At 44.2% G+C, this 17,297-nt stretch overlaps 1 protein-coding gene and 1 pseudogene across 1 annotated transcript; one reads left to right on the forward strand and one right to left on the reverse strand.

The window, feature by feature from the left end:
* LOC136717257 (zinc finger protein 678-like) overlaps positions 1-9,112 on the forward strand; it is a 20,671-nt pseudogene extending 11,559 nt beyond the window's left edge.
* LOC136717258 (exocyst complex component 3-like protein 2) lies at positions 9,096-17,060 on the reverse strand. Its single transcript, XM_066694791.1, has 11 exons — positions 16,638-17,060; positions 15,487-16,057; positions 14,394-14,502; positions 14,132-14,245; positions 13,896-13,996; positions 13,598-13,702; positions 13,087-13,207; positions 12,661-12,771; positions 12,327-12,479; positions 11,775-11,896; positions 9,096-11,390 (listed from the first exon to the last, which is right to left on the reverse strand). Exons 1-11 carry the CDS (start codon positions 16,771-16,773, stop codon positions 11,228-11,230), a joined length of 1,806 nt encoding a protein of 601 aa, XP_066550888.1. The 5' UTR covers positions 16,774-17,060; the 3' UTR covers positions 9,096-11,227.
* Between the last annotated feature and the right edge of the window lie 237 nt (positions 17,061-17,297).

The raw sequence follows: 17,297 nt of genomic DNA on the forward strand, positions 1-17,297 counted from the left end.
TGCGCCTGCTGTGTGGGTGTAGAGTTTCCTAAAAAAAAAAAAAAAAAACATTTGAATGACTACAATTACAACTTGGAAATTAAACAGGTTGGCCCCGACTGACCAGATTTTCATATATTACTCAACAAACCAAGGACAAGGGGATAACGAACAAAAGGACATTTTCTAGTGCATGGTATGAATAGAAAACTCGGCTGCTCTACACGGAATACAGTATTGTTGTCCCGTCCCGTCATCGTTAGCAGGAGATAATGGACTAACACTGGGGTGAGAGATTTGAAACTTCAGAAAGAGCTAAGAAACAAGAAACGGAAAAATAAACTGAAAAGGGGACACATCCCCCTTGAAAGGCTGATCATATTTCTTGTCAATTTAAAAACTGACATATCCTTCTCATTGTTGTGAAAATACGTATCATTTGGAGTAGGCTATTTTTTTACTTTTAGTTTATCCTGTGCCTTTTTGTCGGGGATGCTTGTGTAATAGGATGAGGGAAATCCATCTTTAAAGTAGGCAACTGGAGTGTTTTGTGGGCTACCATTTGCAATGGTCTCAGTAGGCTATTTACCGTCTGTAATTATAGCCTAAAACTCAGTCACAGGTAACTCTCCTCTTACCTGAATTCCATTAATTTTTCCCGTCATTATTCAGATGAGGATGCCACTGCATCAGATTGCTGCTTCTAAAATAGTTTAATATTGTTAATTCAGTTTTGTATATCAATCAATCACTAGTTTGTATTTATTCCTTTTTGGGAGGCTGCCTTTTTATTATTTGTTCTTAATGCATTTTTGTCTCTAGGTTTTTCAATCAACTATTGTCTTTTGATTATTTTAATTAACAATTGATTAAATCAACTTCAATCTACTAAAACAGTACACGGTATAAAGGTTGTGTGTTTTGGGGCATAGGTACTTGATTAAGGCCTTAAAACAATGTCTTGACCAGCACCAATCAAACCAAACACTTCAACAATAGTAACAACATGTAGTAAACTATTTTGTACAAACTTTACAAAGACTACAACTGTAATGAGATGTAGTCACTTCTGATAGATAAGCCTGTAACCCATTATCTATCTGAAGATGAAAAAATGCTTCTCCAACCTGTTCTTATTCTTCACATCATGTGAGAGGAGGGTTCAAGTTAACTTGTATTTATTTTATGTAATAAATTTGTTCTTTATCTGTCTATCGTGGGATTTACTGAAACCACTACAATGGACATTTTTGCAGTGACTTTTTCATTGTTTAGTTTTATCCTATAACATGAGACAGCATTGTGCACAGATGCACACAAACCTGTCATTATTTGCATCCTGTGCCTCAAAGCAAGCTGGTGCTATTTGTTACAAAACTGAAGCCTTCTGACAGTTGATTGGTGGTAAATCGCTTTGGTTCCCTTCTACAGTTTGCGACAGTCTAACAGCATACCGCTAACACTCACTTATTGGTCCCACACTGATCAGCTAGGATTTCCTAGAACAGGAAAAAACAAAGCTAGCACTTTGTGTCTTCGAAAGTTCATAAGTCAGGGACATCCTTTACATAAGTAATTAATTACTGTGATGATTGATTTGTTTTCTTGATGACTTTAGGGTTCGTTAAATTATAATGTTACAGTGCCTGTCCTCATAGCTGCTGTTCTCAGTGCTCTTCTCGTGTCTTCTCTCCTCCAGGATCTGTAGAGGCCAGCGCTCTCCCTGACTCTGAGGACAGGACTCCCACTGAGCAGCAGCGCTGTGAGCAGGAGTGGGGCTCCAGTCTGAGGCAGGGCACAGAGCCCACAGCTACTGAAGATGAACAGGGGCTAACTGAGCAGCACAGCAGCAGACCCATTAAAGAGGAGCTCAGTGGCCTGGAGCCACAGACTGAGGGGTCAACACAGGGACCCAGGGCACTGGGATCTGAGTGTGGACCCAGTGCAGCTTATGCTGAACTTGGCTCTACAGGAACACAGACTGGACCCAGTGTGGTGTTTGATCACATTAAATCAGAGCCCAATGAATCAGAGTTAGACACTCATACTCCTCTGAAGGATGGACTCTGTAATCTTAAACTGGAGAATATTACAGGAGGCCTCAGTGACCTGGAACTAGAGCTCAGTGTGGATTGTGAAACAGAATCCATTGCCTTGGGGCTCAGTGAAGGATGGGACAGTGCAGGGAGGGGTGAGAGCCCATCGACTCAGTGTAGACAGCTGCGTCCCCGACCCTCCAGCTCCCACACAACCCCCTCACAGCAAACTGTAAAACATCAGGGCCGCCATTGGTGCTCCGAGTGTGGGAAGAGCTTCAATTGGTTAAGGAGTCTTCAATCTCATCAGCGCATTCACACTGGAGAGAAACCATATTGCTGCTCTGAGTGTGGGAAGAGCTTCAGTGAGTTACGAAGACTTAACCGTCATCAGCGCACTCATAAAGGAGAGAAACCTTACTGCTGCTCTGAGTGCGGGAAGAGCTTCACTCAGTTAGCAAACCTTAAATCTCATCAGCGCATTCACACAGGAGAGAAACTGTTCTGCTGCTCCCAGTGTGGGAAGAGTTTCAATTGGTTAAGTAGTCTTAAATCTCATCAGCGCATTCACACTGGAGAGAAACCATATTGCTGCTCTGAGTGTGGGAAGAGCTTCAGTGAGTTACGAAGACTTAACCGTCATCAGCGCACTCATAAAGGAGAGAAACCTTACTGCTGCTCTGAGTGCGGGAAGAGCTTCACTCAGTTAGCAAACCTTAAATATCATCAGCGCATTCACACAGGAGAGAAACCGTACTGCTGCTCCCAGTGTGGGAAGGGCTTCAGTTGGTTATCACACCTTAAATCTCATCAGCGCATTCACACGGGAGAGAAACTGTACTGCTGCTCTGAATGTGGGAAGGGCTTCACCCACGTAGCATATCTTAAATCTCATCTGCACACTCACACAGGAGAGAAACACTACTGCTCTGAGTGTGGGAAGAGTTTCAGCCAGTTACGAAGCCTTAAACGTCATCAGCGCACTCACACAGGAGAGAAACTGTGCTGCTGCTCCCAGTGTGGGAAGAGTTACCATCAGTTAGGAAGCCCTAACCATCATCAGCGTATTCACACAGGAGAGAAACCATACTGCTGCTCCCAGTGTGGGATGGCCTTCACCTGTGCAGCATATCTTAAATCTCATCAGCGCATTCACACAGGAGAGAAACCGTACTGCTGCTCTCAGTGTGGTATGGGCTTCAACCGTGCTGCATATCTTAAATCTCATCAGCGCATTCACACACGAGAGAAACCACACTGCTGCTCCCAGTGTGGGAAGAGCTTCAGTCAGTTAGGAAACCTTAACCGTCATCAGCGCACTCACACAGGAGAGAAACACTGCTGCTCCCAGTGTGGGAAGAGCTTCAGTCAGTTAGGAAACCTTAACCGTCATCAGCGCACTCACACAGCAGAGAAAACTGCTGCTCCCAGTTTGGGAAGAGCTTCAATCATTTAATCAACGTTTAAACTCATCAGCGCATTCGCACAGGAGAGAAACCGTACTGCTGCTCCCGGTGTGAGAGTAGGTTCTGTGTGTTAGAAAGCCTTAGATATCACAAGCACATTTACAGAGGAGAGCATTAAGACCCAGCAATAGCCTTGAATATGGCCATTACTCGATTGTTCCTCCTGAACAAAGGCTGGTTTCTCCTTCTGAAAAGGTCCAGTTTACTATATCTTTTCAAAGTTTGAATACTAGTAATAATTATGGTGATTTTGTGCCAACAGCCAAAGAATTTCATTATTGCTAAATCCAATTCCAAAATATAACTTGATTTGAGCATTCATTTTGTAAAAAATGTGTTAGAAAAGGATGAGTGAAGGATGCTGATCTGTTATGATACAGTTAAAAAGTTGCTAATTTTGTTATAGTTTTGCTTTTATTGTTTTTATTAGTATGTACGTTTGATTGGCCAAGGACTTTAACCTGGAGTTTGGCTTGTTTGCCTGGTATCAATATCAGAAGCTGAATAACGTCCTGTTATCTACTGACCCCCACACATCTAACCCACAGCGGTCAGGTCAATACTTTACTAATATGAACTCCGATTAGCAGTGAGGTTGATCTGCAGGAATTCACTTCACATTTATTAAAAATGTAAATGGACAACCTGTAAAGGCAATGATACGATAGAGCAAAGGAGGGTGGTTAAGATTAACACAGAAAGTTTGGGTGTTTTCACAGTTGGTTCATTCCAGCCATTTTATGTGAACTCGGAGCAGTTTGCTAAAAGGTTTACGCATTTGTGAACGCTCCAAATGACCTCAGACCCCTCTGAAGCGAACCGAATTTGGACCATCTCGGGAGGTTGTCTCAGTACGGTTCGTTTCAGGTCCTCAGTGTGGTTCGCTTAAAGGCTGGTTTATACTTCTGCGTCTGCGTCTCTGCGTACATGCACAGGCGTCAAGCAGATGCTCGCACGGCTGTCTGCCAACATATTTGCACATAAGGTTGACGCGTCCATAGTGGGCAGTGTCGCATTAACGCATCGCAATCTACAGAAAACGAAACCCGATTTCTATGTTGCACCTATCATTGTATGGATGTAAATCAACACATACTGTTAATGACATGTTATTTTATTATTATTACAGAAACTACACGCACACACACATATAAATTGCATCCTGTATGTGCAGATCTCTATTGTCTTGTTATAGTTGGCTAGACACTTAACACTAGAACATACATACACACGTCTCTGTGTATGTGAATTTCTCCTGCTTTTCCGTTCTTATATGTTACTATATATTGGAATTAGATACATATATGGCGTTTCTGCTGTTAAACTAAACTAAATGAATGAGCTATAAATACGTTTTTCTCCAACCGCCAGACCCGCATGTGATAGGCTTTAGCCCACTGAATAATATAATAAATATAGCTGACAATATGGGCTTTGTATGGCCCCCAGCACTGAGCGCTTGGCCGCGGCTCTCAGAATATCCTGCTCAGCCAATCAGCGCTGGCCTGACGCGCAGGACGCAGAGACGCAGAGATGCGCTGTTGAGATCTCGGAGGAGTGCGCAACGGCGCCTCTGCTCTGCATCGCTACGCAGAGATGCACACGCGGACCTACGCAGAAGTATAAATCGGCCTTCACCTGTGCATTGTGAACACAAAATGCTCCAGGTTCGAAGTGGACCAGAAAGAGATCTGGGTCCTTTTTCAAGGCTAGAGACAGTGTGAAATCAGAGGACTGAGTTCTTTTTCTCTTAGTCCACTTTTTGGTCCACTTAAAGAGGACTATATGTGAAAACACCCTGAGAGAGAGAGAGCTATCTAATACTCGAGTTTGGACTTGAGGCACAAAAATAAGAAAATAGTATTACGCTAGCCGTTCCTAGAACTTAGATCTCATACACAACTAGGTTTTATGTAATTGTAATTGACCTAATCCTTGATTAGTACACTACCTGTGTGTTACTGAGATTCAGTTATGCAGAGGTTTGATAGTGGGGAGGGCTGGCAGACTGCGTCGACTTGAGGACTGGATGTCAAGCTTCCAGAGTTTTAGTGGAGAAGTTCTGGTTCTGATTCCTTTCTGGGTTTCCACTTCAGTTCCTTCCAATGTTCTTGGAAGGTTGAGCCCTTAGAGCAGGAAAGTGCAGATAACTGCTGGGTTACAGTAGGTCATAACCACAGAAAAGGGCGAGCACACACAGGAGAGACAACCCAAGACCTAGAAATGCCCAGGGGTGCAAAAATGGGGTATGCAGTATATGCAGTGAATTGGGGCACCGCACGAGGGGGAGTGCCATTGTACCAAAATCATTATTTGAAAACCTTCTTTCATAAAACGTTATAAATAATCAAAAGCTTATTTGTTAAATAATGAAATTTTTATTAACATTTTTATTTAACTTTTGTTTAGCATTTTAAATTAGTTCAACAATGTATTTTATTATATCAAGTGATTGCATATCAACCGCTCACCCTCCGACAATACTCTGTCTGTCTCAGACACAGTTACATGACCAAAATGAATCGAGGAGGGAAGCGTTCTGGGGCGCAGAACAGAAAAAGAAAAAGGGAAAATGAAAAACAATGCAATGTCCAGGTGGATTAACAGATATTGGTAAGCTTAACCTATCATTTTTATCACTGTAAATCTTAAAGTTAATCAACATTTAACGTTGTTGCCTGAGAGGTTAAGTGATTAACGTTAATATCAGTTTATTTCCGAGTATCTCCGTCGCTCAAAAAATAAAGTTGCGGTATATTTGTGAATGGGCACTCAATTTACATTCTAAAGAAATGGAGGAGATTGTTCAAATTGAGCCTCCCCACCAAACCCAACCTAGTTATCGGGCTTTTCGCCTCATCCTCTGTTAATGCAGACGAGCACATTATGTCTGTGGATGTGCTGTGAGTAAATGCCCCCATTCAGATGTCATTTAATCATTCCAGAGTCATTGACTTGCTTGTGATGGAGAGGTTGCTTAGAACCAATCATTTGGAACAATTAAGCTTTTTTTTCTGCTTCTGTTTCTATTGAAAATAATGGTGCAGATTAAATTTAATCAAATAATTTATTTTTTATTTTTTATTTTGTGTGTGTGTGTTAAGGTATATATAGTTTACAAAGACTATTCACTAGGCCTCTTCTATATTATACACATATAATTATGCTATAAACAAACACTTCACACATGAGTGTCCTCATAAAACAAAATGCTTAAAAATAACATGAAATGAAGGATTTTTTAATGTAAAAATGCAGAAAGTTTTCTGTGAGGGTTAGCATTAGGGGATAGAATATGCAGTGGCAAGAAAAAGTATGTTAACCACTTGGAATTAATTGGTTTTCTGCATTAATTGGTCATAAAGTTTCATTTAATTTCAAGTATAGACAAACACAATGTGCTTTAGATAACAACACACAAACAATTATAATATTTAATGTCTTTATTGAACACATCCCATTAAACATTCACAGTGCTGTGGAAAAAGTTTGAGAAGTTTACACCCCCCAGCCCTTGATGCATCATGTTGCCTTCTTGAGCATCAGTGAATGTTTTCACCCTTTGTAATAGTTGTCTATGAGTCCATCTGTTGTCCCCACTGTGAAAAGGTGGATCTGAAAATCATACAGTCACTGTTGGAAAGGGGGTCAAATATGCAGAAGATGCTGGAAAACCAAAGAATGTGCAGGACCTGGAGGATTTTTCTGAAGGACAGTGGGCAGTTTAATTGCTCAGGATAAACAAGGACTCATGAACAACTATCACAAAACTAAAAAACAGTTGTGGATCATCTGGGTAACAACAACAAGGTAGTCACTTACAAAGTTCACTGTTTCCACAGCACTGTGAATGTTTAATGGGATGTGTTCAATAAAGACATGAAAGATTATAATTGTTTGTGTGTTGTTAGCTGAAGCACATTGTGTTTGTCTATACTTGTGACTGATGATCAGATGATATTTTATCCACTGGTCATGGTCCACATTGGAACCAATGACATAGGAAAAGGAAGGGCAGAGGTTCTGCAAGATACATTTAAAGAGTTAGGAAAGAAACTAAAGAGTAGAACCTCCACGGTACTTTTCTAATAAATACTACTGGTACGACGTGCCAGGCCAGGGAGACAAGCAGAGATTAGAAAGTTGAAATCCTGGTGTAGGGAAGAGGACGTTAGATTGATGGGGCATTGGTCTGTCGTCTGGGATAGATGGGACCCGTACAAACCTGTGCAGAGAAATAGAGAATCTAACTAGAGACCAGGGAGGCAGGGAGTTCTGACAATGGGAGATGTTCCACTAAGGAAAGAAAACAAAGAGAAACTGCTAGTAGGAAAGTCCTGAAATGTCTGTACCTCAATGCCAGGAGTATAAGGAACAAGATGTTGGGCTTAGAAGCCACAGTGCTGGCATGTGACTATGATGTAGTAGGAGTGACAGAAACATGGCTTACAGAAAATGAAGTTGAAAGGATACACACAGTTTAGAAGAGATGGGCAAAATTGAAGAGGTGGTGGGGTAGCATTATATGTCAGAAATGACATGGGCAGAAGAACTCAAATTAGATCCTGCTAATGAAACAGAATTTTTGTGGGTTACACTTTTGAATAAAAGATCTGGAGGATTAGTGGTAGAAGTGTCTTACAGACCACCAACCATCCATCCATCCATCTTCGAAACCCGCTTATCCTGGTGAGGGTCGCAGGGAAGCCGGAGCCGATCCCGGCAGGCATAGGGCACAAGGCAGGAATACAGCCAGGACGGGACGCCAGTCCATCGCTGGATACAGACCACCTAAATCAGATATTCAGAAAGATGTTGCACTGTACAATGTAATCAGAACTGCATGTAGCAAGGATGTGGCTCTTATAATATGGGATTTCCCAAACATAAACTTGTGGAAAATGTCCTATATGAATATTTAACAGAGGTTTTTAAAAAGAAAAAACACATAACATACCACAGGTTAATAATCATTCCTGTCAAACTCTAAGAAAGATCAGGATAAATGAGGAGGAGGTACTAAAGGGACTAGCAGAATTAAAAACAAACATCACCTGGGCCAGATGGGATATTTCCAACAGTACTGGTGAAATTATAGGCCACTACCTAAACTATTCCAGTTGACACTTAGAACTGGGGATATGCAAATTGATTGGAAAGCTGCTAATGTCATAATACAAAAAAAAAGAAATAGCCTACAATTAAGTATAGAATTGTATAAAGAAGTTATTAAAGAACAAACTTTTATTTCACAATTTAGAAAATCAAATCTAAACAGAACAAAAACCAGCAGGGTAGAATGTCAAAAATGGGAACAAGAAAATAGTGGGGGGGCCCCCAAATCAAATCCTGGCTGCGGTCAGAGACGGTGATTCAGGGCTCATCAGTGATGGGATTGTTCCCAAACATATTGCAACAGCCCCATTGTGTGGCTAATATTGGCAATTACAATAAATTGTGATAACTAATTGTTATCCTAACAAGGGATTAATTGTATATAAATCAGAATGGTCCAAATGTCTTTGGTACCATATTATCACAGTGAAGACAGAGGGGACACTTGTATATCTTCATGTCAATTGTATCTGTGTTACCCACATGTTTTCCAAATAAACCATGTTGTTAAGATAACACTAGTATGTTATTTCAATGCTTTCCTAATTATTTTCACAGGGTTTAATCTGGCCATGAAAGACCTCTGGCTGCAGTCCACAATACAGCCGATCATTTATTATGACAATTCCAGTATTACAGTTTTTTACAATTGGATACACACATTTCTCAATACTGAGTTCACTTTTTCAAAACTCTTCACACAGTTCGCACAACAGCAGTCTATGTGGACTAAACTGTGCATCATTTTTGATTGCTTTCATACAAAATGCATTCAATGACCACATCTTTCAAAATTCATAAATTCTCTTCTCACTCAAACTCAACCACCAGCAAAACGTTATGCATCTCCAGCCCATTTTGCACGTTTACATACTATTTTCAAAACTGTTACATTTAAGTTAAGAAAAATAGTTTGCAATTTGCTACATTTCTACAGTAATACCGAATTTAAATATATTCAAAATACAAACAAAAATACCAACCACAGCTCGATTCCCATTTTAGCTGAAGACCTCCCAAGGTGTTTTGTTTTTTCAATTTCTTTACCATCTATACAAAAGGGGACATGTTTGGAATGTTTTTCTTCACATAAACATGGACCCAGCCAGAGACAGAGCTGTGTCTGACCGAGGATGTATTTTAGAGAGTAATGGACCTTGAAGCCAGGCAAACATCCCACATATTCATTTTTGTGGATGAACTTGGCCAAAATACACCGAAGAAGAAGAAGAAGGAATGTGTTTGGAAAAGAGCAACAGTGGATGTCCTGGGCCAGGGGGGTGCCAACATCACAATGTGTGCTGCACTATCCTCTGATGGATTGCTGTTACATAAATTGCTAATTAGGCCATACATGAGCACCTCATTTCATTCCTGGATGAGCTCTATGGAAGACTTATGCCAGGTGAGGAAAGAGGGCATGTGAGGCGAAATATGCCAACTTTTGTAATCGTATGGGAGAATGTGGCATTTCACCAGTCCCTTGCAGTCACAGAGTGGTTTGCAGCGCATCCCAGGATGGTGTCTCTTTTCCTCCCACCTTACTCCCCATTCCTCAACCCCATAGAGCAATTATTTTCCTCATGGAGGTGGAAAGTTTATGACCACCGTCCACATGAACAGATGTCCCTCCTGGATGCAATGCATGCCAGATGCCTGGAGAGATCTGCAGAAGATTGCCAGGGATGGATCAGGCATGCAAAGAGATTCTTTCCCAGGTTTATTGCAGGAGGCCTTTTGTGGGGCCTTGTTGGGAGAAAACCAATGTTATGGTAGAATGAGTTCATTTTGAGAAGAGTGAAGAGTTTTGAAAAAGTGAACTCAAAAGTGTAACCAATTGTAAAAAACTATTTTGTCCCCCGTTTTTTTACTTTAAAATAATACCAAACTAGAGCTAAGTCCCACCTTCAAGAAGAAGTAAATAACCCAATTAAACGCATGATATAAGTCCTCCCTTCTAAAGGCAAGTAAAAGGCACTTGTTAACTAGACCACTGAATTAATTCACTGTTAACGGTTAGAGAGCTGATGATACCAAAGTTCTGTGCCTGGATGTATCGGAAGGGCTGTTGTTTTTTTAATCTATTAAACTGTGTCTAGTTCTGCTGGGCAGCTGATGGGGGACCAGACTGCAGCCGCCCCCAGATTCTCTCACACATCAGACCGGACTATAAACAGCTCCCATATACCAGAATTTCCTTGACAATTAGTACAGTTGACTCTGTTGATATATTAGTATTTCAAACATTAATATAAAACATTATACCAGCTCTTCAGGGTATAAAAAACGGACACATACATAGAGCAGTAAATAGAGGAAAGATAAGAAGTATTTTCACAACGGAAAAGTAAGTGTTTCCAAAAGCATTTAAAGTTGCATTCTTCCTCTGGAGGAAATAAAGATCAAGCCCCCAATATGGAGATGTAGCGAACTGCTTCCACTGTTCCCTGTTGCATTGATGCAGCAGCAATGCAGCGCATGGCAATGTATGGCAAACGGAAGTTGAAGCTGCAAGGAAGACACTCTGGTCCTGGTGTGCCGGTGAGGGCCACGGCTCTGGTGAGTCACAGGCATTGCGGTGGCGGCTTTGGTACCCAAGAGGCTGCCATCTTCAAAGGAGGAGAAAACCGTTCACCTGGCCCAGGGGCAGCAGCAGAACCATCGGGAGGGTCTGGGGGGGTCTGGGTAGCCGCTGACCTGCACCATCACCTCCTGACACGTCTCCAGCACACTCTGCACCTGCTGGGAGGACAGGCGGGCCCCCCACTGCAGCAGCCGCTTTATCAGCTCCTCACTAGAGGAAACAAACGGACAAAATATAAAACACTGAATGTATGTCTGAATGCAAATTTCAACACAGCAAGAAACCAAACGAAGACGCGCTTTACTCTTCATATAATTGAACTCCATATAATGGAGGAAAAGGTTGTGTCAGGAGAATCCACGTGCTGATTGTGCGATTGTAATTACCGGCAACACAATACATATAGCAAAGGGGGCTTCACCAGACCAGGGTGAAAAATTAGCTGAGAGACAGACATGTGACTGCAGAGGGACTCGTTCACAGCTCTGGTTGGCCTACACTAGGACAATACGAGACACTGGACTGGGATTCACAATGTCACTGTCCACACACAGAGACTGTTTCTGCTCCTCCGAAGTCCCCCCTCTTCCTCACCTGACTTCTGGGGTCTCGTATATCAGCACAGTGCACGAGATCTTCAGAGCCTCCACGTCGTCGAGCTTCAGAACTCCACTCCCTTTCAGCAGCACGCTGTTCCACTGGCGCCCCCCGGGGTTCTGCAGAGCCAAACACAGGGCAACCGGCTCACTACGCTGGCTCTCTGCTCTCCCACAACCACCTGCCCGTCCCCCCACCAGTCCCTTCAAGCCTATCGGGCAGGAGAGCGTGTTTTAAGCTGGTGGCATTGTGTGGCTCCTCTGTGTCTGTTGGAGACATCGCTGTAGTGTGACAGACACTTTCAGTTCTCTTCCCGTTTCCTTGGCTGACCATCACACTGGTGTGTGTGGGGAAAAAACCCAGTGAGTGTGTGGTAGAAATCTCCCTTCATCTGCCTGCTGTGAGTGGTTTCTCTGTAGCCAGGCAGTGTTGGCCTCGCCCTCTCAGACACCGCACTCACAGCCTCTCCCCACACATGTCTCAATGCGACAGCTTAACACGCAGAGAGTGTTTTTTTTTTTCATTAGCACGCAGGTTTCTAGCACGTACCATCCGTGAGAAGGAGGCGTGCAGAGACGCGGCGTCCTGCTCCACCCGGCCCTCCACATCGCCCCAGCGCTGGTGCAGGCGCCGGCGGTCGGACTTCAGCAGGACCCTGAGGTACAGGAAGCACAGTCTCTCATAGGCAGAGTCCAGCACAATCTGCAGGGAGGCAGAGGGGGACTGAGACACTGAACACACACACACAGGGAAAACAGGAATTGAACATGTTTGCGAACAAATATTCCACCCAAAACACCACCGAACATGTGATGGTGACTTTCCCTTGAAAGGGTGGGTTCCCCCCGGCGCACACTCCTCTCGGTGAGACTGTGAACCTCACCTGGTGGGCCAATTGGCCCCTCACTGGCAGAGACTCGTATTCCTCCATTAGCCTGGGCATCAGGTCATCTAGGTGTCCGTCTCCCTTCTTGATGTAGGTCTTCAGTAAAGACTGGATAAAAACCACAACAACACAGAGTGAAATATCTGTGGAAATTAAAAACATACCAGTACTGCGCAGAAGAAGCAGAAGCAGAAGAAAGAAGCAGAAGAAGGAGAAAGAAGAAAACATTTATTGCTGAAATATTATGCGTCTTCCTGGCGGCAGTGCTGGGAGTTTTTCCCATAGTTTTCCCCTGCTCTGAGGGCCCAATTCACTGTGATTGAGAGCAGTTCTGTACCTGCCACTGACTGCACTGTGCTGAGGGGGGTTTGTCACAGGCAGCACACCTGTCACCCTGCAAAGCCCAGCTGAATGGACACTGACCTTTGCTTTCCTGAGGGGCTCCTCCAGTATAAGCTCTTTAGCCTGGGCTTCAGTCTTCTCCAGCGAAGCCTTTAAGATTTTAATATCCTCTTTGCCCTCCGTGATGGTTTCCAGATATTCCCTATAATGAACCAAACACACAAAGACTCACTACAGGTTGTGTGTGTTATAGTATCCACTATAACACACACAACCATCATGTAAACGTGGTTATGAGAACCTATATATCCAAATAGTCATTTAAAGACATCTCAAAATGACTTCCTGTGAAAATGCTGTATGTTTTGTATGACTTCCTGTCTATTTAAAGATTTCTCAAAACTGGAAGTCAATTTGAGAAATCGTTTAAAGCTCAATTTCAAGATATCTCAAATTCAGTTTCAGATATCTTGAATTGTATTTCGAGATCTCTAAATGGCAACTTGGCTTGCCATAGTACCCAAATGCTTCTTTGTTTCAATATACAATAAGAAGAAACTTAAAAGGTTAAAAATACAGGACATGTTCTCACTTTAAGTAGTGGCAGTTGCCGAAGATCCTGAAAAGCCGCACTCGCCTGGACCTGCAGTCTTCCCTCTGTTTGGAGTTTATGTACTCCACCACACTCTCTTGATACCTGAACAGAAAAAAGCTTGTTAATGAAAACAACAGATTCCCTTTGAGATCGCTCGTCATAAATCACGGTGCTTGTAACTCTGATTTTCAGATGTCGATATAGTGTCATCAGCGCCGGCTGGCCGGGCGTGACAGAATCAGGATGTGTGGGAACACGGCTGGGGAGAGACGGTCACAGAGCAGGACACAATCACCTCTCTGTGAAGCACAGGAGCTGTCTGCTGCAAATTCGCTGCACCTTGGGCTTGAGGGAGCGGCTTACTTTCTCCGCCTCGGTGAGAAAGCTGTTGATGACCTGCACAGAGAGGACAGACACTGTTGCACACTGCATTGTGGGAGAGTTGATTGTGTGAGGTTTTTGTATTGTAGAAATCAGTATTTTCACTAGAATTAAAGTCTGTCTGGGACTGCACCCGGCTGCACAGCCCACCTGCGTTAGGTCCACCTGGAGCTTCAAGAACTCCTCCTCCTCATCGCTGGGACGGCTGTCCTCGGTCTCCTGCTCGTTCTGAAGTATCCTGGCCAGGCTGGTCGGCAGCTCTATCTGTGAGTCGGCGAGAGTTAGTCAACACATCACTATAATGTAACAATTGTTGTTGTCCACCAAGTACAGGGTCACCACAGGCTGTAGGCGAACCCGGTGGACAGGGTAATTCCCACTGTCCCTTCCTGCAATCTAGCTGCACCCTTACCTCTATGGCCTCCAGCAGTTTCTCCTCCACCCTGTGGGTCCACTGTACCAGGAGCAGCTTGTCCGTCACTGACTGGTCCCGGATGTCGGGGTGACCCATGAAACTTTCACTGCGAAACACAATCAACCAGCAGGGCTGTATCTCAGTCACAGGTGCCGTGTCGGGCCTGCCAAGTTCAGGACCACGGCACTGGGACAGAAGAAACAATATCATGCATGCTGGTTGTCCTAATGTGCTTTCTGTCTTGGGTCATTTCTCCTGGGCCATAGGCTGCATCACACTACTTTAGTGTAATGTGTGTGCCTCGATATCTCCTATAGCAATCATCAACTCATCCACATTTTACTGCATCGCACACACAACCAAAGCCTTGCAGTAAAACTTTAAATTGTCCCTCTATACTAGCCTTATTTTCTGCAGGCCGTGCTCCATCTCCCCAGTATCAGTTTGACTGTAGTTACTGTTCGTATGGGTGCCTGCTCCATAGTGTAGTGGTGCTGTGAGACTGTGCCACTTTCTCTCCCTTGCCGTTCACATAATAATCAAAGATAAAAAGACACTTTGGTTTTCTTTTAAAGTTACCACAAATCTCAAAAACACTTTAAAAATATTAGCAGCTTAAACTATGAACTGAGAGAGAGGAACAGGCAACCACAGTGCTGGGGGGGTTATGCAAACAGAAGTCTCAAGCCACTGCGTTACATATTTGGAGGAAATGATTCAAATATCTTATTTTATCATCTTGTTTCCTCAATGAATAGGTTTAACTTCCCTTTCAAAGTCTATCAGGCTGACTACTGATGTTTGACTAGGAAATTACAACACCACACACACAAACCAACAAAAAGGCATCACTTGCATCAGGCAGAAGAGAACGAAGTGTGTGTCATCTGACTGTGGCAACACTGATCCTCTGAGCACCATGTGGGGTACAAGCAACATGCTTGCCTTGCCCATTCCCCATCTCATAGGGAAGGGAGTGCGGTGGTGTATTAAAGAGTCAGACAGACACTGAAGTATTAAATGGGCAACTGGCCTCGCATCGGATAGCACCAGGTGATGACCACACAGGTACCGGAACGGAGGAACGTACCTGCTATAGTCATGCAGCGCCCAGTGCAGCAGCAGGAACCCCTCGGACACGCTCGGGCTCCTGTGCAGCACCTGCTCCAGCTGCTGCAGTATCTGCACCTGGAAGCTCAGGGTGACGCAGCCAAGCAGCTGCGCAGGTCGCAGAAACGGGGCGAGCTGACACAGGTGCTGCGGCACACAGTCCTGCAGGCATCTCAGGTGCCCCCCCAGCCCCCTCTCCATGTCCTGGTCCGGCAGCCCGGGGATGATTTTGGACACTGATTGCTCCACCAGCTTCTCAAACTGCTGCTGCCAGTTTTGCGGCATCCAAAGGGGCTCTGCTTTGCCCCTGCGCTGCACAGGGCTGTAGGTCTGCCCCCACTGGAGGGCTTTGATGGCAGCTGGCATGTTGTCCAGGCCAGTGGTCTCTCCGCACAGCACCCCAGACACAATGTCCCACAGCTGCCGGCTGACGTCCTGGTACAGGTCTGAGACGGGCACCGCCCCTGTCTGCTGTCTCTCTGCCTCCTGGATACACTGGCATGCCTCCCTCAGATGCCCCTCCCGCAGATACGCCTGCACCTGCTCCTTCACTGCACACACAAAACACAGCAGTCATCTTTCAGTAAACCATCGTCAGTATTATTATTATTGTTGTAGTGGTTGTTGTTATTATTTATGTATGTATGTATTATTTATTTGTCTGAAGTTTTCATGCTCAGAAATTCAGATTGAAAATAACTCGTGAAGTGTAAAACTACACAGAACATACATATACTAAGTGCTTCAACAAACAAACAAACAGAAGACCTGTTGCTTAATCAATGTATGGCAATGTTTAATCCAGTAGGCTGGTCTAAATGAAAGACTGTGTTTAGGATCTCTGGTGAAAGTGAGTAAGTGTCTAGGTTACTGAACATCCCAGGAAATGTGCACTCGGGTCTGGAAAAACAGTTTTCCTGATTACAGAGTAATCTGGAGATTCCCTACCAAAGGAAATGCTGTTGAAGCTGAAACTGAAAATGAAAATAACCCCCCCACCCCATCTTATCTCTTTTCTCTAAAACTAAAGTGCAGAGCCTGGGGCCACTGTGTCAGTGTGTGTTCGGTTCCCATGCACAGCTCAAGGACTGTGGCACCGGTGGTGTCTGGGCTGGCCAAGGGGGGGCTCACCGCGAGGGGGCGTCGAAGTCCTCCGGTACCCCGCGCCCAGCAAGGGCTCGATCTCCTCCGGCGCTTCAGAGGGTCTCCGTCTCGCAACCAACTTCCATAGTTTTTTCGCCAAGCACTGGTCCCTCAAGATGGTCATCCTTGATTAATGATAATTCCTGGAGCCTGCCTTGGCCTGCTGACCTGGTCCGGGTTCAGGCAGAATTTAGGAAATCCTGGTCCACGAGCTGAAGTCCGAATGACAGTCCCTTGTGCTACGGGGAGAAAAGCAGAAATTCTTCAACACACTGGACCGTGTCTCGTCTGTGCTAGAATGAGAGCAACCGCAGACTGGAGATCATTCTTATAAGCCTTCTGACACCTAGGGGAATCATGTGACTCTGCAAGGCTGAAGGGTATTTCCTCCACACTTAGAAATAAAGACACACAGCTGCCAAAACACTGCGACACTCAGATCCCCCTCCCTACAGTGAAACGAATCAGAGAGAAGGCAGGAAGGGCAATGGCAGAGTTCTGGCTGCTGTTAACATAGCACGGGGACAGTACATGGTAATAACAGGTTAGAAAATCACACTCGTCAGTAATTTGATCTGTTTCTCTGCTGTCATAGTTGTGGTGGCAAACACCCCCAGCAAATTCGTGTTGTGGAGTAAAATTCTGGCT

This window comes from Amia ocellicauda, chromosome 21 (genome assembly GCF_036373705.1).
Source record: "Amia ocellicauda isolate fAmiCal2 chromosome 21, fAmiCal2.hap1, whole genome shotgun sequence".
NCBI classification, from domain to species: domain Eukaryota; kingdom Metazoa; phylum Chordata; class Actinopteri; order Amiiformes; family Amiidae; genus Amia; species Amia ocellicauda.

What these genes read in the sequence shown, in the direction of transcription:
- LOC136717258 (XM_066694791.1), bottom strand. Translation starts at nt 16,773, where the DNA reads ATGACCATCTTGAGGGACCAGTGCTTGGCGAAAAAACTATGGAAGTTG. An exon ending in GGCAACTGCCACTACTTAAA is followed by an intron (nt 13,208 to 13,597) that starts GTGAGAACATGT and finishes GGTTCATTATAG; the next exon opens with GGAATATCTGGAAACCATCA. An exon ending in TACGAGACCCCAGAAGTCAG is followed by an intron (nt 11,391 to 11,774) that starts GTGAGGAAGAGG and finishes TGTTTCCTCTAG; the next exon opens with TGAGGAGCTGATAAAGCGGC.